General features: G+C 41.9%; 2 protein-coding genes across 2 annotated transcripts in view; one reads left to right on the forward strand and one right to left on the reverse strand.

Moving 5' to 3' along the window:
* SLC1A1 (solute carrier family 1 member 1) overlaps positions 1 to 2,418 on the forward strand; it is a 79,228-nt gene extending 76,810 nt beyond the window's left edge. The window contains exon 12 of the mRNA XM_069476453.1: positions 257 to 2,418. Coding sequence (XP_069332554.1) covers positions 257 to 503 — 247 coding nt within the window. The 3' untranslated portion in view covers positions 504 to 2,418. The remainder of the gene's footprint in view (positions 1 to 256) is intronic.
* A 12,554-nt stretch (positions 2,419 to 14,972) lies between these two features.
* Positions 14,973 to 22,948, reverse strand: part of SPATA6L (spermatogenesis associated 6 like) — a 45,062-nt gene continuing 37,086 nt past the window's right edge. Inside the window, exons 11-13 of the mRNA XM_069474178.1 lie at positions 18,204 to 18,297; positions 16,987 to 17,089; positions 14,973 to 15,173 (exon numbers count right to left, since the gene is read on the reverse strand). Coding sequence (XP_069330279.1) covers positions 17,000 to 17,089; positions 18,204 to 18,297 — 184 coding nt within the window. The 3' untranslated portion in view covers positions 14,973 to 15,173; positions 16,987 to 16,999. The remainder of the gene's footprint in view (positions 15,174 to 16,986; positions 17,090 to 18,203; positions 18,298 to 22,948) is intronic.

Below are 22,948 nucleotides of genomic sequence, written 5' to 3' on the forward strand. Positions count from 1 at the left end.
AGCATTTAGGGAGATTTAGGGGAATCATTGCTACTCACTGGGAGCAGAGACCTGGTGGAGCCTGTGTGCTCATTCTGTGCCTTTCCAAACGACCTTCGGCCCCTAGCCTGTGAGGAGCCTGCGGTCGTGGGTCATGAGGACAGCATTTTCTGCATTTACTTAAATCTGGACTGAACACATCAGGTCCTTTGGTCTCTAAAAGGCAAAGGAAACTGAAATCTGGGCCTGCTGTCTGACCCTCCTGTCTCTTCCTCAGGGACCGGTTCAGGACCATGGTCAATGTCCTTGGTGATGCTTTTGGGACGGGCATCGTGGAAAAGCTCTCTAAGAAGGAGCTGGAGCAGATGGATGTTTCATCTGAAGTCAACATCGTGAATCCCTTTGCCTTGGAATCGACAGTCCTCGATAACGAAGACTCAGACACCAAGAAGTCCTATGTCAACGGAGGCTTTGCCGTAGACAAGTCTGACACCATCTCATTCACCCAGACCTCACAGTTCTAGAGCCCCTGGCTTCAGATGACCGGGAGCGATGAAGGATATCTCCATGAGGGTCATCTCGTAGCGAATTCAAACATTAATTAAGGAAAAGAAAAACACTAATGTCCAATTGTACATTTGATTTGATAGACCTCCAGATTATTTTCTATATTTGGATTCACAGCCTTTGCTCTCCAGGTTTTGGGATTTGAGGGTGGGATAAGAGGAAAGGAAATTGAGTAAAAGGAAAGTTGTACTATCTCGATTTTAAAAATTCTGTGAGACAAAGTTTGGAACTATATAAAGTAATAACCGTCGGAATTACTAATGGATATGGAAGAGAAATTGCTTTCTCACGCACAGACTATTGTTTTAGATTTTTAAAAAAAATATCCTGTCGTTGGTTACAAATTTTTACTCAGGCTTTCTATTGGCATGGATTTCCTTTGTCCTCTCACTTTTTTATAGATTATAATGCATCCAAAAATCTCCTCCCCAGTTAATGTGCCAAATTGTTCATTTTGAACTCATCTTCAGCCAATTTCAAAGAAACTGCTTTGAAAGAAAACAGACCAGCACAGTTCTGCAATAACAGTTTTAAGATGGGCATAGGGTTGGGGGGAAGGGAGAGGGTTCTTTTTTCAATGTACTGTATTGGGACGCTGGTAACTGTTAACCCAGTGTCTAGTATAGAGCTATATATATGTGTGTATGTATATATATATATATTTATTATTTTCATATAATTTGCCAGACAAAGATCAGAACTGAACTGTCAATGTGAAATAAAGCGCTCTCATGTACTTGAATAATAACTACAATTCCAACCCAGGTCTCTTTCAGGGCTTATCAGAACTCCTTTCTCAGGAGCACTAGAATGAGAAATTATGTTGTGCGACCCCTTCACATCTGTGTATCATCAGCCCTAAATCAGAGATGTATGATGGTGATACTCCAAGGTAGCACAGCCATTCTTTTACAACTTCCAGATTCGAGCTGCCTGTAGGGAATCTATGTAAGATTATATACAAAGGTGTCGCTCACAAAAGGATGGAATGTTCTTTTATCCAACTGAAAGGCGTCATTCTTCCAAGTTCATTCATACCCATTTAAAGAGGCCAGTACTTTGCCACCCTTGCGCTTTTGTATCCATCAGGGCCCAAACAACAGTGGCAAGCTGCCAACTAAGCTGTATTTTAATATAGACTCCATGGGTTGAACAAGCTACATTGCAGGAAAAAAAGCTGTCCCTACCCTGGATTCTTGCAGAGTAAATCCCACAACATGAGACACTGGTGTCAGTGGTCCAGGGGAGATTATTCTATTCTACCATACTTGTCTCCTCCTCCAGAAAGGAATGTTCTAACTATTAATAGTAGTCTTGGCCCTACTCATTAAAATCCTCTGCTTGTCATTCTCCTGCTAATTTATGAAGATAGCTTATTAAAGTCTGTGCTTCGGTCTTCATCTTGTAAATAATGCTTAACATAAACGTGTGCTTACCCTGAGATCCAAAATAGTCATGTTTCTGCTGTATTGTGTAGCCACCTTAAACCTGTGCTTTTATATTTAAGAAACAGAAATTGTGCCAAAGATAGCAGAAAAGTAAATAAATGCTCAGTATTGACCACCTGCACCTGAAATCTACAACAGAATGATACTGAATTGTCATGTAAGATCATAAATAGCAGTGATTCAATGTGAATTTTAAAATGCAAATATTGGTATTTATAGGAAATAAATCTAAATATTAATGAAGTTGAATCAGTAATTTCTCTTGGGCCGAATGATTTTACTCCCCTATCAGGTTGCTCCAGTTGGTGGCACTGGAGTTGGCTGAGCTGGTCATGAACTGCGGGTCATCCTTATTTTGGAGTTGGTCTGTAACCAGCCTCTTCACGCTGTGTGCTGTTAACTCATAAAAGAGAACAATGTTCCATTTCAGTCTCAATAAACGTAACCTTCATTCTTTCTTCCCCTCCTTTTTCTTCCTCTTATCTGTTCTTTTATCATACTTACTTGGACGGGTGTGGGAAGGCAGAGATATGGTCGGTTGAATCAGATTGAATACAAATTAATTGTTTTTAAAACTTTGTACCTCAAGAATAAAAACACACACACACACACAAAGAATAAAAACACGAGGCTTGAAGAAAAATAATCTGATTCCTGATGTTAGCCAGTGGGAATTACAGGGCCGAAATACAGTGCCATTATGAAGAGTTGTGCCCATATTTTGTGACTTGAGATGAAAGTAGAATTTTGTTAGAAATTACTATAACAGGAGACAGTCTTATTTCAGTATGACAGTGACTTGGTTTCACTGAAGGACCAATCCTGTCCTCTGAAACAGGGCTACAAACTACAAATGGCTGTATTCAGAGTGCTCTTCAAGGGGATGGCACAGTCTTGCCTGGAATACTCGAGTCGGGAGGGCCTTCTGTGGGGCACAGTGGACTCGCTTCTTGGGATACACGACAAAGGAACGGACAGTTCCCTGTTCCCCACTGAGAGAGCATAGTGTCTCCTCAAAAAAATGCTTATCACTACCTGGCCAAAGGAATACAGGGTAGTTTCCTTCGTTTACAACATGGGAGAAAATACCCAGCAACACAACTCCTTAGAAAAAGAAAGATTGGTTTGGAAGAGTTCGTGCACCTGAGTAGGGGGCCTCCCTGTGATTTTGATCTTGCCCAGAGTACACTCATGCACAGGGGCATGATGTCATCAGCTCTGGCAAATGACTTTATTTTTTCAACAAATCTTTATGGGCCCACGGGGGACAAGGCCCTTTATTAAAACACAGCCCCTATTCTTAGAACAGCCATGGGAAACATGTTTGGCTTATAATCAGGTAGTGGGACAGCAGCAATCTGGCTTTGCATGGGTTTAAGAATCTTCCTTCCTAGAGCAGAGAGAGGAAATAGTCCTGCATAACCTTGGCAGAATGCTAGAAGATTCTGTGTGACAGGGTTGATATTCTGTATTCTCTAGCTGCTCAGGAAGGGACCGCAGAACACATTGAGTGGGCACACAGCTCTGATTTCTTTTCAGATGTATGAGCTTTGCCAATAATCTAAGCCTTCTCTTCCATGAAATGGGGATAATAATTCTTGCCTCATGAGAGACTGCTTTAAGTTTTAAATGAGAAAATGCATGTAATGCATTTAACAGAGACCCTGTCATATAATATGGTTAATGAATGCTAGTACCTCCCCCCACAAAAAACACCTACAACCTCCTTCGTCCCCCATTTATTCACATAGGTAATCCACAGAGATGCTATGCCAGTGTTTTAGGACCCATGTCACTATATGATTAAGGACTGTAGCTCCTACCACTTGGGGCTGGCAGGGTTATTAGAGCAAACAGTATGTCCAACCTAGTGAGACTTCATAAACAATCCTCAGTCTAAAAAGAGGAAACCACTTTCCAGAGATGGGACATTTTAATCTACAGAGTATAAGACTTAGAACTTCTTCTGTAAAGTATCATGTAGGAAGTAAATAAATATAAGTGTTCCCAAGTGTTTGCAATCTTTCTTTCTATGGTCTAAGACATAGAGAACGGGGTTTGAGATGCTCGGGCTGTGTGTGAGGCTGAGATGTACATTCACATAACACCCCTTCAAACATCCTGAAAATCAGAGTAGGGCATGAAGTTCATTTTTGCAATCTTGGCCTCTAAACCTCATGTGACTCCTCAAAAACTGTTCTCCCCACCAGGCGGAAGTAGACTTTATTCTGGGCCCCAACTGGGGCTTTCTAATACACCCTGTGATAGGAAATGCACCTCCCTCCCCTGCAATCTCAGGCTTTTTAAGTAAAAGCTGGATATACAAACAACAAGAAGTAGGCTTTGCCAAATTCGCTTTGGGAACAATACATTTGTCCATATACATGGAACTGGTGACTGCACACCTAAGTGTATGAAGTTATTGATTCTCAATGGCCAAGGCTACAGAGTGCCACAAAACTCCTAAGCAAGCAGTGAGATCTATCCACACAATTGCCCATTTCTTCCCTCTCTAGGACAAACCACGGTGCCATATATGAATGGAGGGCATTTCTGCAGAATTAGGGAGACACTTCTGGTTTCATCTACAAATCTCCACTTGGTCTGCCACTTTTAAGGTATCACAAAATTCAGAACAGTTCTGAGTGAATCCTCCAAAACAAGCTAAAAATCCATATTTGTTATTCTGGTTGGAGAAAACAGGAAAGGAACATTTCTAGAGAAGTTTTGGTGCTTTCTAGGTCTCCACAGCCTGGAGCTGGGGAGCTCTGGCCCTGTTGGGACAGCACTAGGATATTACATAGAGAGAAGCTTGCCTTGAGAAAGTACCATTTGTCAGAAAACAGAGACAAAGAACCCTGGAACTAAAACACAGAGTCAACCAAACTCCTAAGCAGTAGTGTTTGGATTCCTCTGAGAAGCTGCGTTTTCCGAACAGACTGCAGGCTCTGGTAGCTGCCGTTCCTCCATGTCCTGGGAAAGCCATTAGCAAGTGTTAGGAGGATGTCACATTTTTCCACTTCAGGGCTTTTAAGGGAATGCAAAGCAGGGTTGCATCATCTGGGCATTTCAGGGTCAAGGGTTTGGCTGACAGGGGAAGGTATGAACAGTCTGAGGATCTTACACTAACCAGGATTTGCTTTATCTTGTCCATGCTCTGTGGGAAGGTACATTTTCCAAGGAGAAGTTAAGACAGATTGAAATGAATTGAGTCATCCAGGGAGGGCAGTCGCTGGAGAAAAGGCAGCACTCGGTCCATTTTATGGACACACCTTCACAGAGTGCTGAAGGCATGCACATTTTAAAGATGACTTTGATCCTCCTCCAAGCATTCAAGAGTAACTTTCATCTAAGGAGCCCTTGTGTTGTGTTTCCAAGGTTATCAGCTTAGCTTGGCAAGAACAATAAAAGGCCGGCCAAAAGGTTTGAGCTAAGGACTCGGGGAAAAAATAAAATAGGTTCTCCAAAAATGAATCTGAGGATAACAAAATGTCCAGGTCTTTGGGAAACTGGGTGGGTCTCACAGGTGTCAGAGAAGTGCTAGTGTGTAAACTCATGTTATGATTAAAAGCAGTAGCAGTCGGCAGCCGAGGGACACTGGCCGATCTTAATACCTGCTTTTGTCTTCCCAGCATGCCAAACTGGCTTTAACTCGCAGGGCTTCAGAGCTAATCATCCACTTCCTAATTTAGCAAGAAAGATTATGATAGACAAGAATGTGTCAGCTTCACATTAATCACACACAAACCCACAGCTCTCTGCTCCTTCAGGTGAGGTCAGTTAAGTTAGAAAAACACGCCACCTGCAGTTGATGAAAAAATTAGACATACAAACAACAAAGCAGACTCAGGCTGCAAGGATATTTAGTCTGCTTTTCTTGCCACTAACGAAAAGTTTGCTCCGGTATCAGTGCAGGCAGAAAAATCACCTACCCTATTCTTGGGCATCATTACTTTTCATAAAGATGACACCCTAAGTGAAATAAAGATCCAGTTTCTTTTGAGATGTTGATTCCCTGCCAGGATAAGTACAGGAGAGGATGTCCTGATTCCAGAAAGAAAAACAGCAACAACGACACAGAGGAAAATCATTTTTATTTATTTGGCAAATGCTGGCATTGCAGTTACTATGTGGCAAACACTGTTCTTGCTTAACATTAAATCATTTAATCTCCTAACAGCATTGTGAAGTGGGTACTATTATTATACCCTTTCTACAGATGAGGAAACTGGCATTAAAGGTTAAGCAATGTGCCTAAAGATCACACAACAAATTGGCGGCACAACAATCTGGCTTCAGTGTCACTGTTCTTCACCAGGCATTGAAAGGCGGAGAGAGCCAGAAGTGCTAGAATATTAACTGTAACTCAAGTCTGGGCTGGCTTAAAATTTTCATGTCAGATAAGAATCACTGTAGAGATCTATTGTACGGTATAGCACCTATAGTTAATATTGCATTGGATACTTAAAAATTGCCGAAGAGGATGGCTCTTACGTTAAGTGTTCTTATTACACTCCCAGAAATAATAAATAGATAAAGAAGGTGAAAGAAAATTTTTGGAGGTGAGGGATAGGTTTATGGCATAGACTGTGGTGGTCCTTTCACAGGTGCATACTTATCTCCAAACTCACCAAGTTGTACACATTAAATCTGCAGAGCTTTCTGTCAATCATACCTCAATAAAGTAGTTTAAGAAAAAAAGAATCATGGTTAACACCAAGTGCTAACTATGTGCTGGCACTGCACTAAGTATTAATATTTTACATGCATAATCTTATGTGTTCTTTTCAACCGTCCTATTAGGCAAGGTGATATTACCTTCTGTTTCCCATATGTGGAAACTACGGCTTAACAAGGTTAAGTAACTAGCGAAGTTCACAGCTGGGATTCAAACACGATTCCTAAGTCTTATCTGAACTATTAAGATATGGTGCTTCCAGATGCCTAAAAAGGAAAAGGCAATACATGACAGTGTCCAACTGTCACCTCTTTAAAGGTTGTTCATCTTTTCTAATCGTGTCATTTCACTGGCCACAATCAAATTTACTCCCTCAAATTCCCTCTCCCTGTTTTCCTGTTCTAACAAAGATTAATTTAAAATGTGTCTCTATTATCTCCTACATCATCTAGTTGCCCAACCTCACCTCCTTCATGGTTGATACAGTATCATCATATCACCTTTAAACCTTTCATTCAAAATCCAATTCTTCCAAGATGCCCCTTCTGTTCCAAAATCAAGGATGAAAAGGTATCAGAATAAACATTGGACCCTTATTTCTCTTTCCCTTCTCTTCCCAAATTTTGGGGGCTGTTTATCGGTCTTGGTGCTCTGCCTCCATTTCCTCCCCACTCGCTAACACCTCAATCTCCTGCGGTCTGGCTTCCACCCCCACAACTCTCCTGACACTCCAAGGCAATCAATGCCCTGGTTGTGAAGTCTAAAAGGCATTTTCTCAGTAGTCAATTTTTACTCTTCTGCAATATTTGTCACCATTGATTAGCTTGTGTTCCACTAAGTTCTCTTAACCTCAGCTTCCAAGACATTATCGGGCTCTGCCCCGCCCTGATCTTTCCCACCTCTCCTCCATCACCTTTGTGACCTCCTCCACCTTTGTGATCTCTGCCTGCGCCAAACACACAGGGGCCCCCCAAATATTTGTGGAATACATGAACAAGCTCCATATTCTTCTGGTCTCTCTTACTACACTTTCTTCACCAGAAACTCACCCATTATTATGGCTTCAGCTACCACCTCTATGCAGATGATTACCAAATATGTGTATCCACAACATCTTTAGCTGCCCTTGGTGTCTCCCGCCCTGATCTCTAAGCCAAACCTCAGATTCCCATTTCCAACGTCTATTAGGCATTTCCAGATGGCCTTTCCACCATCTTCTTAAACTGAACTTATCCAAAATCAACATCATAAATTTTTCCTATCATCTCTCTTTCCTAAATTGGGTATTGCATTTTCAAAACCACTGTTATTTCCCCTGCAACCTAATTTCATAAAAATTTCTTCTTGCTTTTCATCCCAAGAGGTTTGAGGTTGCAAGGCAGGTCCATAGAGGTTAGATAATTTATGCAAATCCCTCTGCTCTGGGCTTCAAGGGGTAGCCCCTGAGTGAACAGTGCTGCGTCTTTGTGAAGTGAATGACCCAAGACTTAGCCTCTGTTCAGACATGAATAACTGGACACGGTGTACTCCTGCATTTTCTCCTCTCAAGTAATTCTTAAATAAGCAGCTTGTAATTGTGATAATCCTCTAAGTTTCTATTTACAACAATGAGACCTTCACAGTAAGAACAAGATTCAGAGGAATAAAAAAACCTCACTAAACTAAATCCAAGACAAGTCCTGCATTGCCTCTGAACAGCCACCCTGCCTAACAGCACCCTGCTCCCTAGTACTTCTGTGTTCCCTACTCTAGCTCCCCTGGCAAAAGAGACCATGAAAAAAAACCCTTCCCAAAAGATTTTATCTGACCTCCCATTTTGTTCTTAGTCCTTGAGTTCATCTTGCTCGTGTCATGAAGAACATGAATCTACACAATGAAGGACGCTGTGTCCTCATCTCTGCGGGGCAGTTATTCTCTCAATCAATACTGCATTTCTGATGATTAAATAGTTCACCTTCACTTTGCAACTCAGCCCAGGCCACCTGACTTATCTGCTTTTTCCTTAATGGGGCTAGACGCACCCCCCATCCTCCACCCCCACCTCCCACCCCCTCTCCACATACACCCACAGGTTTTAAAACACCATTAAAATAAGTTGCCCCATGATTTCTCCCCACCCCCAGTGTTTAATCAGCCCTTTTCTTTCCCATGACTCTCCCACTCAGTTCAGGCTCTATTACCCTAATTCCCAGACTTCTTCAATGGCTTCGTCAGCTCTCCCTGTTAGCAGCCTCTACCTACTCCCAAACCATCCTGAACAGGATCATCAGATTAATGCTTTGCTTCCTTGCTCCAAAACTCTAATGGCTACATATTGTCTATAGCATAAAGTCTAAATTATCAGGCCTAATATTTAAGACACTTCAGAAGATGTCCTCAGAGGACATTTCCTCATTCTCCATACATATATCCTTCATTATACCCTCTCCAATTGCCTCACTTCTCCCAAACTTCTTCTCCACCTTGTCTTCCTATGTTTTAATGTTAAAAATAAATTCTTGGCCCCCCCATCCCCAAGATCCCATTGCTTCTTACCTCCTGGAACCTAGAGAAGTAGCAGTGTCTTGGTACATAATCACATACTGCCTTAAATTATTAAGTTAATCAATATGAGACTTGATTGTAAAGCAATGAAATTGAGTTCCACAAATCTCACTGTAAATCAATATCATTATTTCATACTATTACACAGGAGTCCAAACAGGTAGCTGTGGGCAAGACCCAGCTTCAGACCAGCTTTAAGTGGCCACAGAGCCTTTGTTTGTTTTAGATTTGAATTTGGAGAAGATGAATGTCCTGTGGGAGGGCAGGGGGTTACACTCTCCATTTCAATACATTCCCCACCACGCACCATTATTTCAGACTCCACTGCTTCTGAGAGTCACAAATCCTGCTTGGTGCTGAAGACATCTGAGTTCACAACACTTTAGAGAATCACATTTAAAATATCTCATTGCCCTAGGAAATCTGGAAACTCTGGAAGGGCACAGATCATATTTCATACCCCTTAGTGCGACCCCTTCCCTACACCACAAGGTCCAGTACAACACTGAGCACATAGTAGGAGCTTAATTAATACAAGTTGAGTGGATCCATGCAAGGTTGCGGAATTAATTTGGTTAATTGTAGGGCTAGAAGACCATGTGACCCAAGGAACAAAGGATGTCATCATGTGCCTGAGCTGAACTTCCCTTACGCAATGCCAAATGAGCTTTCATGACAAAGAGTTCCCACCACAAATCCAGCACTTCCAGCAGTAACACCTAGTGCCTACAGTCTGTTCCTGGAAACCATCCCACTAAAACAGGTGTGATATTTATCTCAGTTCAAATTCCAATTTAAGTGAGTGTCAGTTCCTGGAGGAAAAGGAACAGGAAGGTTTATTTGGGGGCAGGGGCTGGGGGTGGCTTCCTAAAAATGCTATTTACAAACATAACATTCCAATGGCAGGAAATAAGAACTGAAAGCATCCTTGCAGACCTAACCAAGAAGCGGTTAACCTTGTTCCAACTTCTGTAAAGAGACCTGAGTTTCTCTGTCACCCTGAAATGCTCTGATTTCATGTTTTTCAAGCCATCCAGGCTGAATTATCCAGAATGCACTAGCCCCAGAGAAAATCAGGTGATAATCGAGCGGTGGCAAAAAGTGATAGAAAGAACACGAGGTTGGGAAACAAGACCGACCAGGGTTTGCCAGTTGGCTCTGACATTTGCTTTTCTGAGCCTCAGTGTCCTAAGCAGGAGAATGAGGGAAATCATGCTTTCTTCAAAAGGTTAAATGAGGTGAAAACAAGAATCGCTAAAGTTTACCAAGTGCTCATTTTGTGCCAGGCACTGATTTAATGTGTTATCTACTTAAAATAATAACATCACAAAGTCGATACTATTATCCGTCTTACACATAAGGACACTGAGGCACAACGAGGTTAAATTACTTGCCCAAAGCACTCAGCCTGCACTTGGCAGAACCAGGATTTAAATCCAGGTGTTTTTTTTTTTCTCCAGAATCCTCAGTCTTAACAGATCTACGCTGTTGTGTTCACATGAAGCTCTTGATACAAATGGAGATATTACACAAAGGAAAGAATGAATGAGAGCAGGGGTGTGGGGGAGGGAAGAAAGAAAGAACCTTTACCCCATCTCTTTACTGGCATTCTAGGTCCCCGAAAGGTAGATGGTGAGTCTGTAAAAGACTTTAGCTCTCCCAAGCCCCAAAGTTGCCCTTGTCCCGGCCTCCTCTATGGAAGGAGGAATGTGGGATAAATCACCCACCACACCCACCCAGCCTTAGAAGACATGCAGTGTCACACCTTGGCAGTTCAAAAGCATCCTGCAGTGACAAACCAAAGGCCCACAAGCCCACCATGTGTATTTCAACTCTCTTATCTTAAAGCAAACTCTCTGACTCGCTAGGAATCTCCTTTCCCTCTCTTCATTTGAGAGTCCTAATCCTGGCATCTTGGTGGCCTAGCAGCTCCTAAACCCCCTTCTCTATTTCTGGGGCAGGCCATGGTACCCTCAGTGCTGCCGTCCCAGAGTTCCTGTTGTCAGATGAAGATACGTCCCAACCCCTCATGTGACGTGCACATGCACAGAAAGCAAACCCGGCTGTACACATGTTGTATCCTGTGTGTCCTATCGGCTGGCATGGTCTTGGAGAGAAAGCAAAGCTGCGTGGTGGCCACAGAGCCACAGAGAGCCAATGGGCTCCAGCAGGTGATTCTTACGGTGAATGAGAAGAGTTGATATCTTATTATATTATGGGCTACAGGGTACTTTAAAGATAAGAAAACAAAAGCACATTTATACTTACAGTGGTGCTAGTGGATCACTCTAAAAGATACAGAATCCTGAGGAGAAAATCTTGGACTGGGAACTCTCTCTGCTGAAGAAGCTCTTGTTAATCTATCCTTCGGGAAGAGTTCCTGTCCTGGATATGACTGTATTTTGACCAAATCCCCTAGTTCTGAAGATAAAACTAAGCATAGGGTCTTTCCTGTGATAAACAAAGTAACTTTGCCATAAAATTTGGTGGCCCTAAACCCAGTGTGGAGGATGGGGGGGTTCCAGCCCAAGGGCACAGAGGGTCACAGCTCTTCTCACTGTCCGCAGGTTCCCAGTACAAGAGAAGAAAGGGGGCGGGGGTCTCCCCAAGACCGGCAGGCCCCCAGGTAGTGCTGGGCTGGGTCCCCTCATCAGGGAAGGACAGCGGTCTCGTCTGGCAGTGCTAGCAGATTCGTTGGTGGCAGCATGCACTAGAGGGCATGTCCTGTTCCTCAGACTGCCCCTCAGAGAGGCCAGAGGGCTCCTTTGATGGAACTAATTGAGTGGAGTCACGGCAGTATGGAGAGTGGCCAGGCATTCAGGGGCTAGGCTGAGCTTACATACATACCCATCCATCTCCTCAAATTATACACCTAAAACCAACCACCTCATCTACGTCAAACATATCATTCACACTCTCATTTTTTAAAATCTCTTTTATAATTCAGAGCCTACAGGCTTCAGCTAACTTTGAGTCAGTCTGGTGACCATGAAGAAATGGCCTCATTGTACAGCAGTTTTTGTTAGGAGGGCCCATGCCCCACAAAGGAGATTTTCCCAGGAGCCTTTCCAAACCAAGAAAGATGAAACACGCTCATAAAATACGGTCCAAGCCTTGACAGATCTGAAACTGTGAAAGTCAAGAAATGAATTATACATGGAAGCAAGACAGGTAGAAACTCTTTTTTATGATGTTTAATGATACAGAGCTTCCCGAAGTAATCCAAACCCAATACATCCCAAAATTATTCATGCTGTTAATATTATATACTCCAAAAGCAAAATACCTCAAGTGCAGCCCTGGCCCCAGCAGGATTTCTCCACACAGAAATAATTCCTTAAGAAATAAAAAGTTAAAATAGAAATAATTTAAACAAAAGAGTTAGCAGATCAGAAAGTGAAGGGAAAAAAAATCATAATTTAGTGAGGAAGACAAAAATGACTTTAAATAAGAATGGGCATTTAAGATCTTATTAAATTAAATTAAGGAGTTATGCTCAAACCATTTAGAAAAAGCCTGAACATTGAATGTCACAGTGTATATTTTAACAATAACTGAAATGAGATACCAATTATTAGGGCTGATTTCCTTCAGTTGCTTATGTAAGTGGCCCTCCTCTAAGAATTGTACCATAATATTAATGTAACACAGTATTTTCTAATTTTTAATGACTACTTAGAGGTGATATCAAAATAAGAAATTGACAACTATAATTTCAAAGACACTAAGAACATACAAGCACATGTAATTTAAGCTTGCTGTGTGCCTTCCAAAGGTGGAATGCTTGCTGTAATACAGGCTGAGTAGACCTTATCTGAAATGTTTGATACCAGAAGTGTTTGGGGATTTTTGGGATTTTAGAATATTTGCATGTACCTAATGAGATATCGTGGGGACAGGACCAAAGTCTAAACACAAAATAATTTATGTTTCATATACACTTTATACATATAGGCTGAAGGTAATTCTATACAATATTTTTAATAATTTCTTGCATGATCAGCTAGGCATGGTGGTGCACACCTGTAGTCCCAGCTACTCAGGAGGCTAAGGCAAGACGATCACTTGAGCCCAGCAGTTTGAGGTTGCTGTGAGCTATGATGATGCCACTGCACTCAAGCCTGGACAACAGAGTAAGACCCTGTCTCTAAAAAAATTAAAGATAACAAAATAAAAATAATTGTGTACATTTGACTGTGTTTTGACTGAGACCCAGCACAGTGGGTCACTGGCCATTCTGTAATTCCACAGTGTGGAATTTCCCACTTGTGGCATCATATTGGTGCTCAAAAAGTTTTGGATTTTGGAGCATTTCGGATTTTGGATTTTCACGTCAGTCATGCTCAACCTGCATATACCTTTATTTGGCTGAAATTCAGAGAAGAGGATAGATGAGTTTTGTTTTTAAAGCTTCTTTTCTGCTTTAATTTTCAATTTTGTTTTCCAAATTTACCTAATGAACCAATTCCTATGATTATAATGAGAAAAGAAAACTTAGCTCTCACTGAATCTTGTAAAAACTAAAAATGTTTTAGAGTATTGTCTTAGTCCATTCAGGTTGCTATAACAAAATATCTTAGACTGGGTGATTTTGAAGCAACAGAAATTTATTTCTCACAGTCCTGGACACTGGGAAGTCCAAGATCAAGGTGCCAGTAGTGAGGGATTTCTTCCTGGTTCATATACAGATGTCTTTTTGCCGTGTCCTCACATGGGAGAAGGGCTCTCTGGAGTCCCTTTTATAAGGGCACTAATCTCATGCATGAGGGGTCCACCCTCATGACCTAATCACCTCTCCAAAGGCCCCACCTCCTAATACCATCACCTTGGGGTTAGGATTTCAACACATAAATTTTGAAGGTACACGAACATTCAGACCATAGCAGGCATGGTAGAGGGAAATGCTAAGGTTATGGTATGAAGGCAGGATGAACGTTTCCATTTTCAGACCCCTTCTTCTCTGGATCTGTGCCGATGCAGACAAATGTGCCTCTGGTCCCCCTTCATCTCATCCCCTTTCTCTTCCTGCTCCCTCAATCTGTGTAAACATTTCATAAGGCACCCTACCAATTTAAAATCTGGTTTTTCCAGTCATATCTATAGAACCTATTTACTTAATGTAGTTCTTTTAGAGAAATATTTGAGAAAGGTTTTGCTCCTGACAAATTTATTAAGAATTGCTCGGGGAAAAGCAGGGGTAGGGAACAGAAGGAGTAGTTTACACTACAGTCCAAAGAAACTGTCCCCCTCTTACAAATTTACCATAAAAATTCAACCTTTAAAACAAGATCTGAATTCTCCAGATGTAATGCTCTCTTTTCCTAGGTTTTCAGTGGACTACATATAAATCACTAAGGAACAAATTTATCAAAAAGAGAAAGTCAAGTTTACAGTCTTCCCTGGAGGATTTATCAGGTTATTCCTCTAAACAACAACTTCTTCTAGCTTGTATAAAATTTAAGTTGAGTGAGTGAATGAGAGAGAGAGAGAGAAGGAAAAAGGGAGAGAGGGAGGGAGAAAGGGATGGGAAAAAGGGAGAGCAGAAAAAAGGGAGGAAAAAAACTTTTCAAGAACACATCCACTGCCAAAAATGAAGAACACCTGAAAAGACATCTTGACATTTTAGTTAGAATTCTAAGGAGTGCCTTCCAAATGGAAATGCACCCACCAGCCAACTGTTGTGATTTTCTATTTCATGTTCAAAACAAACACACAAACTAAAATACACATTTTCCAGTGTGACAAGAAAATGTGAGCCCCAAACAGCAAACACTTTAATCAACAACTCTTACCTGGGTGGGCACAAAAGACTGAGTATAGGATTTGATTTAAAGGGGATCATACACTGGTGACTCGATACAGACAACAAAAATTGTTGCTCACTTCTCTAAGGATGTGTCAGTTGTCTGGATGAGAGAGCTCTTCATGATCCTCCTCTGGCTTCCATTCATTTTCCCCTGCAGAATTGGAAACATCACTTACCACAGGTGGTGCTGAGAAAAAGGCGAACAATCAACACAGCTAAGGAGAAAAAAATGATTTCATTCTACCCTGACCTTGGCCTGTAGTTCTGCCTGGAGATTACCCAGGTCAAAATAAGGCCCATAAGCACAGTCCAAACCACCGGGTGGGAACGCCTGTTATAAAGGAAACCTATTTTCCAAGACAGAATTTGCACTGTTTTTTTCTTACCTTCTTTCTGTCCACTCACATCAGTGTCCACATATCAACTGGTTCAGGGGTTTATGTAACTTGATATTACCCAAGTTGAAATTCAGTGCAATTTGGCATTTGGTAATTACATGGGCTATGTTCTGTATAACCACCTAATAAATGCCTAGATGACTGTTTTCGCAACCAGAGATTGAGTGGCCCAGAATCTGTCCTTTAATCTACCAAGCAGAACGTCCTAACGTTGAAGCCTGCAGAATGGGCAATTACTAAGCTTCCTCCACATGCCTCCGTGCTGAGGACAGGGAGCCCTGGCCAGCCCTGGGACAAGGTGACTTGTGCCCTAAGGCATGAATGGCCTCAAACCAGACTTTCAGGAGCCTGACTACAGTGAAAACCTAGCAGGTCATCCCATGCTCCTTTATTGTTTAAAAATACTCGTGATTATTTTGATGCTGCTGGCATGAGGACTACACAAATATGACATATTGGATCCTAGTGGGAGACCATCCAGGGGTAGTGTTCAAACTCTGCTTGGGTTCCAAAGGGCTCCCCTTTACATACCTGCCATCCACTAACCATGCCACCTTAAGGTACCTAAATGCTCTGTGCCTCAGTTTCCCCATCTGTAAAATGGAACTAATGATAGTACCTATCTCATAGAGCTGCTCTGAGAATTAAATATTATCTTGTTTAATACATGTGAAGTATCTGGACCAATTCTTGGCACTTAGGAAGCATGTAATGAGGAAGAACTATTATCGTTCTGGGCCTGGGTTAGAAAAGAAAAAGAAGAGAATACTAAGAAATGATGACACCTCACAGTGTGGCCAATGACTTGCCACATGTCTGAATTCTAGAGTTGCCTCATTACCTCATTCAACATTCACTTACAAAAAATATTGACTGAGCAGCAACCTTGGTGGAGGGTCAGTGATGCAGGGACAGCGGCGGGGTGGGATTGGGAAGGCTGATTCTCGTTCAGGACACAACGCCCAGTGTGTGTGTGTGAAAAGTTAAGTGGGATTCCCACTGTAGTGCACTAAGAGCTGCATATGAAGGAGTGAGCAAGACAGTTCCTGAGCTCAGGAAGGTTCCATTCTAGTAGAAGAGACAGATTTTAAACAATCAACCCAACTAAAAAACATAATAATACGTTGTGTCATACTTTCTGAAAGAGGAGGGAAGGGTGCTAAAGGGCGTATGTCGGAGGGGGAGGAGTGTCACGGGAAGTCATGAGACCTGAAGGAGACGGGCAGAAGTTACCCAGGCAGCATCAGGAAGAAGTATTCCAGACGAAGAATACGACACGTGCAAAGGCCCAAGATAGGAAAGGGCTTGTGTGTTCAAGGAGCTGAAAGGAGGCTAGAGGGTCCCATAGATAAAGAGTGAGGTGGGACGGGTGGGGAGCAGAAAAGGAGGCAAGAGAGCTGGCAGGCACGCGCCTCGTCACTATCATACTAAATGGAAGAGGCACGTGGTTCTAGGCCCCCCTCCACGTCTCCTGTCCACCACACTTTCTAGTTCATATTGATCTCAGGAAACTGAAATTCTTTTAGCAAATCAAGATAACAAGAGGCACTTAAGCCGCTTACTTACAAAAGACAGCAGCTTAAAAATATCTCTGTTCATGCAGTGGGTATTTCTTCAGAGGGTAGCATGGTTTTTCACAGATATAATTTACTTCAGAGGTTGAATCGTCCTATAACAAAAACAAATCCAGCAATTGCATTGACCATAATGTAAAAGAGATCAATGATACCCAGATGTGTCGTTTTGTATCTAAGAGGTCTGTGCCTCCCATCTATGCCATATATGGAGTTCACTATATATGTGTGTATATAGATTTTTTTCTTTCTTTCTTTCTTTTCTTCTTCTTTTTTTTCAAGGGATTCCTTACTTGAAAAGATTGGGAATTAAAGCAAATCCAAGGACTTTGCAGAAAGGAAGTAAAGTAATCCACTACCCCCACAGTTAGGGTAATCAATATCCATTTATAAGTGTCATTCTATAAATCTAGCATATGTCAGTATTTAGTAAGTCAAGATGCTAGGGCAGGCATGGTAGCTCACACCTGTAATCTCAGCACTTTGCGAAGCTGAGGCAGGAGAATTGCTTAACACCGGGAGTTCAAGACAAGCCTGGGCAAGAGCAAGACGCTGTTTCTATAAAAAAATAGAAAAATTAGCTGGGCATCATGGCACACGCCTGTAGTCCCAGCTACTCAGGAGGCTGAGGCGGGAGGATTGCTTGAGCCCAGGAGTTTGAGGTTGCAGTGAGCTATGATCGCACCACTGCACTCCAGCATGGGCAACAGAGCAAGACCTCAGCTCTAAAAATAAATAAATAAATACGTCAAGATGACTAATTCAACTACACAGCATGGCTAGATTCAGCCACCGGGGGCACTGTTAACCTTTCATTTGAATTCTTCTGAAATGGTGAAAGGTCTCTTAGCTGTATACCTGCAGCAGACACAAAGTACTGGGTATATCTACCAATGGATCAGAAACACTCCCCACACCCAACCATAGGACCTCCATTTGATGAATGCTGTGTCCCAGATTAGCTGCTACTCATCTCTCAGATCTAAGTCCTACTCTCTCTCTCTCAGGGAGACTGCCCTAACTCCCAACCAAGTCAAATACCCTCTACCACACACTCACAGGACACCAGGTACTCTCCTTGGTAAGCATCACAATTTTACATTTATTTCTGTGGTTACTTGATTAATGTCTGTCTCCCTCACTAGGCTGTAAGTCCCAGTTCCCACACGATTTTGTCAGTGAAGACCCGGTGTTATCAGAAACCCTAACCTTGCTCGGGTGCTGCTGAGCTCTGTGGGATGTCAGAAGGCTGCATACCCTTTCATGGATCTTCTTCCAGGTGGAAGAGAAACTAGGATGGGACCTGCTCGACAGATTAAATGGGGTGGAGTATTAGGCAGCTACTAAAAAGAACACTTACATAAAATACATAACAGTATGGATGGATATTACAATTTAATCATAAGAAAAAACAGCAACATGAAAAACAGTATACATAGTGTGATTTCAATGCCTTTATGAAACCTATGCATAGGAAAAGCACTGGTGAATAAAAACCATTAAGAATGGTTTGTGTTTGGGTGTGGCTGTGAGTGATTCTTTTCATTGTACCTTCCTGGGATTTTCAGATATTTCTCTCATGAGCAAATACTATTTTTACATTTAAAAATTTAATCCAAAAAATGTTAATACAAAATTTAATCCCAGTTGTTTTCTACCACAAGGATTTTATTTTATATCTCACTTACTTCAGGCCACCGAGACTCCAAATTTAGCCACGGGTCCGATAGTCTCTTTCAGTTCCTCAAGTATGAAACATTTTCTCCCTTTCATAGACATTTGCCAACACTGTTCCGTCTTCACCTCCCAACCCCCATCCCTTCTCTCATTAACTCCTACCCATCTTTCAGAGCTCGGTCCAATTGCTAACTCCTCAGGAGAGTACTTCCTGAGCCCCTCCTATAAAGGAGATCGGCTTCCCCATTATACACACTTGAAGTCTCATTCACCTACGCCTCATTCATACCACTTCTGCCAGTGGACATTTTGTCATTATTTGGTTAATGTCTGTCTTTATTCCTAGACTGAAATTGGGACTGAGACTCTTTGATCAATAGCTCATTCCAGGGCATAGTAGACCTTGAATACCATAGTAAGTATTTAATAAATATTTCTTTAATGATTGCATTCATTCACTGATTCATTTATTCATTCATATCTGGGAGGGAGACAGACACTGAATCCTAAAGTCTGAGGTCTAACCAAGCTAAAAGTGTATATCAGGAAAGATTTTAGAATTCCAGCAGGGGAAAAAAAGCTAAAAGTATACATAGCAATTTGATAATGGAAAACACAGATACTGTTTTCTAAAAACACCTAAAGAATTTTAGCCATTTGGATGAAATCATTCTCTTGAGTTAACTTATGATAAACACTGGAAATGACAGGAATCTGTGGAAATCCAGTTGCTTCTGTGGCCACCACACAAATGACCCCCTGCGTTGTTGCCCTTCTGCTTAGTTCCAGCCCATGTCCAGGCCTCTCATCCCCACTCTCTCTGTGACAGGTATGTCCCACTGGTTTCCAGGGAGACAAGATCAAGAGTATGAATGGTTCTATACAAATCCATTACCAACCTAGGAAAAGGGCTCGAGCAAATAAAAGCACCATCTAAACCATTGGCGCATGTTTAAGAAAAGTCCACATACATCATCTCTATACTTCCTGAAGAATTTTTAAGAGGAAGGACTAGAAATATTTTGAAGCTATGAATAAAGCTTGCGTTTAAAAATAGCCACTAGCTGGACATGGTAAATGCTTTTTCATAGGTCTTGAGTAACTATTAATAGTACCAAAGTGATTCCAGCATTTGTTATCATTGCTGTTACACTAATCTATTCTACATGTGAAGATCTCTGAGAATGATGGATAAACAGATAGGAGTAGTGCTATACCTTTGTTATAGCTTTCTCCGTGGGACCCACCTTCTCCACATGCAGTGGGAAGAGGGAGGATGTATGCTGAAGGGATATGACACCATCCAGATGATGCCATAGGGAACAGACCTGAGACGGTGCCTTCCTCTTCTGGGACTACCATTTTCACCCTGATAGTTAAAAGGATTTCCACTTCTAATGAAACGTTGGGCTGACTCTCCTCTAAAATTTGCCTCCAGCGCAACCCCTTACCAACTTCAGTATTAAGCAAGGAGAAACTCAAAAGGTGTTTTTCATGCACCCTTGTGATCTGGGCACAGAGACGGGACCTGATGGCACTGATGTGAAAAGAACAGTGGGGGTGGGGGGACAAAGTGCTGGTAGCCCTCAGTGTCCCAGGAGTGCCTTTGTGATCACTCTAAAGTCAACAGGGAATGGATTCTTCCCCACAGATATGAAGCACACGTCCTGCATTCAAAACTGCTGTCTTAAAAATACTGTCTTAGGGGCCACTTCTCTGGAGTTGAGATGACCCACTGTCTTGGTTTACCTGGAACTCAAGGATTTCCCAGGATGCAGGACTTTGGGGACTAAAACCAGGACAGCCACAGGCAAACTGGATGTCCCTCCTGCGGCTGTGTCATCCCGTGTCACTGTGGATCACAGCCTTATTTACAAACTCATAGTTCAATTAGGTCCAAAGTTATCAGTTTAGAGTGACGCTGGGCACATGGAATTTGCTGCCTCATCAGAGATGGCTGATGAAACTCTGGCCTGCAGTCAGACCTGTCTTCCTAAAGTCCCTTGTGCCAACTCCTGTGACTAAGTTGCAAAGCTCCCCAGGGCCTTCCAAGCAAAGCCCAAATTCCTTAGCTCGGCTTCCACGTCCTCTTCAGACCCCTGGGCCCTGGAACCCAGTATTCTCCCAAACTTGTCTAACTGCTAGAGGCCTGCAGGGCCCTGCCTCCCACCTCCCATCCTAAACCCCCATTAACTCTACCATGAACCAATCCGCTCCCCTCAGGGCCCACAGGAAAAGGGCATCTCCCCCATAAAACATTCTAGAAGTGGCATCCTCCTTCTTTACACTCCAGTAGCATGTGGTCTGCACTACTCACAAAGTTCTGCCTTGCTTGTGTACTTTGTTTTTCTTTTACATCCTCTGGTAGGTTGCAAGTTTTCAGAGATCGGGAAAAATGTCTTCGATGTTAGTGTTTCCAGCCCAGGTCTAGCAGACTGAGTATCAATCCTGTTTTCCTTCTGACACGCTCTTTTAACTACAAAGATTCCACAGGCTCCCACAAACATACTTGATTCCATCCTGACAGATCTTGACTCAGTAAACAGGAGGCAATTCTTATGTTGGCCAGAGTTGAGAATCACTGCCCTTCTGCATAAAGACACTCGGGAAGGGCTGGCTGAATGAATGCATAAACCAGCTAACAAATTTATTTAAAGAGAAATGAGGCCTTCCCAGATCTCCTTCCTGATGGAATTAATCTCCTACTGCTCTCTCTTTCCCCCGCATTTGGATAACACATCTCTTAAGTACATGCTGCAATGTATCGCATATTTACTGACATGGGGGTAGGCCTGCTTTCCTGTCTAGCGTGTGAGTCACTAGAAGGCAGAGATATGCCGTGATCATGGACATTGCACCTAGTAATTGCCCAATAGCTGCACACCCAATTCAGTCTCTCAGTAAAGCTTGCTATACTGACTTTAAGGAGTTTAGGAGATATATATAAACAAAGCACATGGACAAAAGCCATAGGCTTTCCCCACTTCTAGCAGCAGAGAAGCACTTTGTAGCTGGAAGAAGATGGATCTTTGATCATCACACCCATTTCAAAGATAAGGAAACTGAGGTCTGAAAGGTCAAGTATTTATGTAAGATCACATATCACTTAGAGACAGATGAATACTGGAGCCCAAGTCTCCCGACCACCCCTAGCTGAAGGTTCTTCCTACTGTTTAAAATCAATTCTCTATAAGCCTCTGAATCCCAGATAACCTCCCCTGCTTTGCCAACCTGCTGTGTTCCAGGCTGGGGGCAAGGGCATAAGCCAGGAGGGAATGGAGAACCAGGCAGAGAGAGGAGTGTAACTGTGTCTGTGTGCCAAAGACAACTGCTGCCTCTGTTGTATTATTTTCTTCCAGTTAAGTAATCAAAATCTAATCAAAATCTCACCATATAGTAATAGATTTTATTAAAATATTTGATTTGGCTTCCTCAAATCCATGATTTAACTTTGTAATATAGAGTTATTTTATTCTATATTCTATCATTTCTGAAAAACACTAAGAATGGGTTGCCACTTTCTTAGTCTACTTCAAACTTGCTATAATTCCTGTTAAACCTTTAGGGCCACTTTGGTTCCAGGATATATTTACTATGAGTCCCTTTGTGAGCAATTGTGTTATTCTCGTATGGAAATTTCTTATTCTCATCACAAATAACACAGAAAAAAGCAGATTGGTGTATCCTTCATTCAAAACAGCTGTCTTAAATATATTATTTTTCAATGCCACTTTCCTGGAGTTAAGGTTACCAATTGTCCTAGCTTGCCTGAGACTCAGAGGTTTCCCAGAATGCAGGACTTAAACCGCATTAAGTTAAAACTGGCAAAACCCAGGTAAACTGAATGGTTACGAATTAGAGAGTACAATTTGACAAAGAAAGGTTCCTATTCTCACTCTCTGGCTCACCTTCCAGACATATGCAAATGTATTTTTATTATTCGTGACAATAATGTAAACAAACAAGAAACCATGTTTAGAAAAAGAAAATAAACCTAAATGTTAATAACAGTTATCTTTGGGCGGCAGGACTATGGGTGATTTTTTTTCCACTCCTTCTTGTTTTTCTGTAATTTCCAAACTTTCTATAGTAAACACTTTTATATTGGTGAAATCAAAAGCTTTAGTTTTTAAATTTATGACACAAAAAAATGGGTAAACAGTATCCATGCCAAAATTGTCTATCTCATTTACAACAAACATCCTGAGATATGCTTTCCAGAAGCAAGAGAAAAGGTTCAACTCTGCTTCTGGGTAGACCTTAAGAAGAATAATCAT

This window comes from Eulemur rufifrons, chromosome 7, assembly GCF_041146395.1.
Source record: "Eulemur rufifrons isolate Redbay chromosome 7, OSU_ERuf_1, whole genome shotgun sequence".
In the NCBI taxonomy this organism is placed as follows: domain Eukaryota; kingdom Metazoa; phylum Chordata; class Mammalia; order Primates; family Lemuridae; genus Eulemur; species Eulemur rufifrons.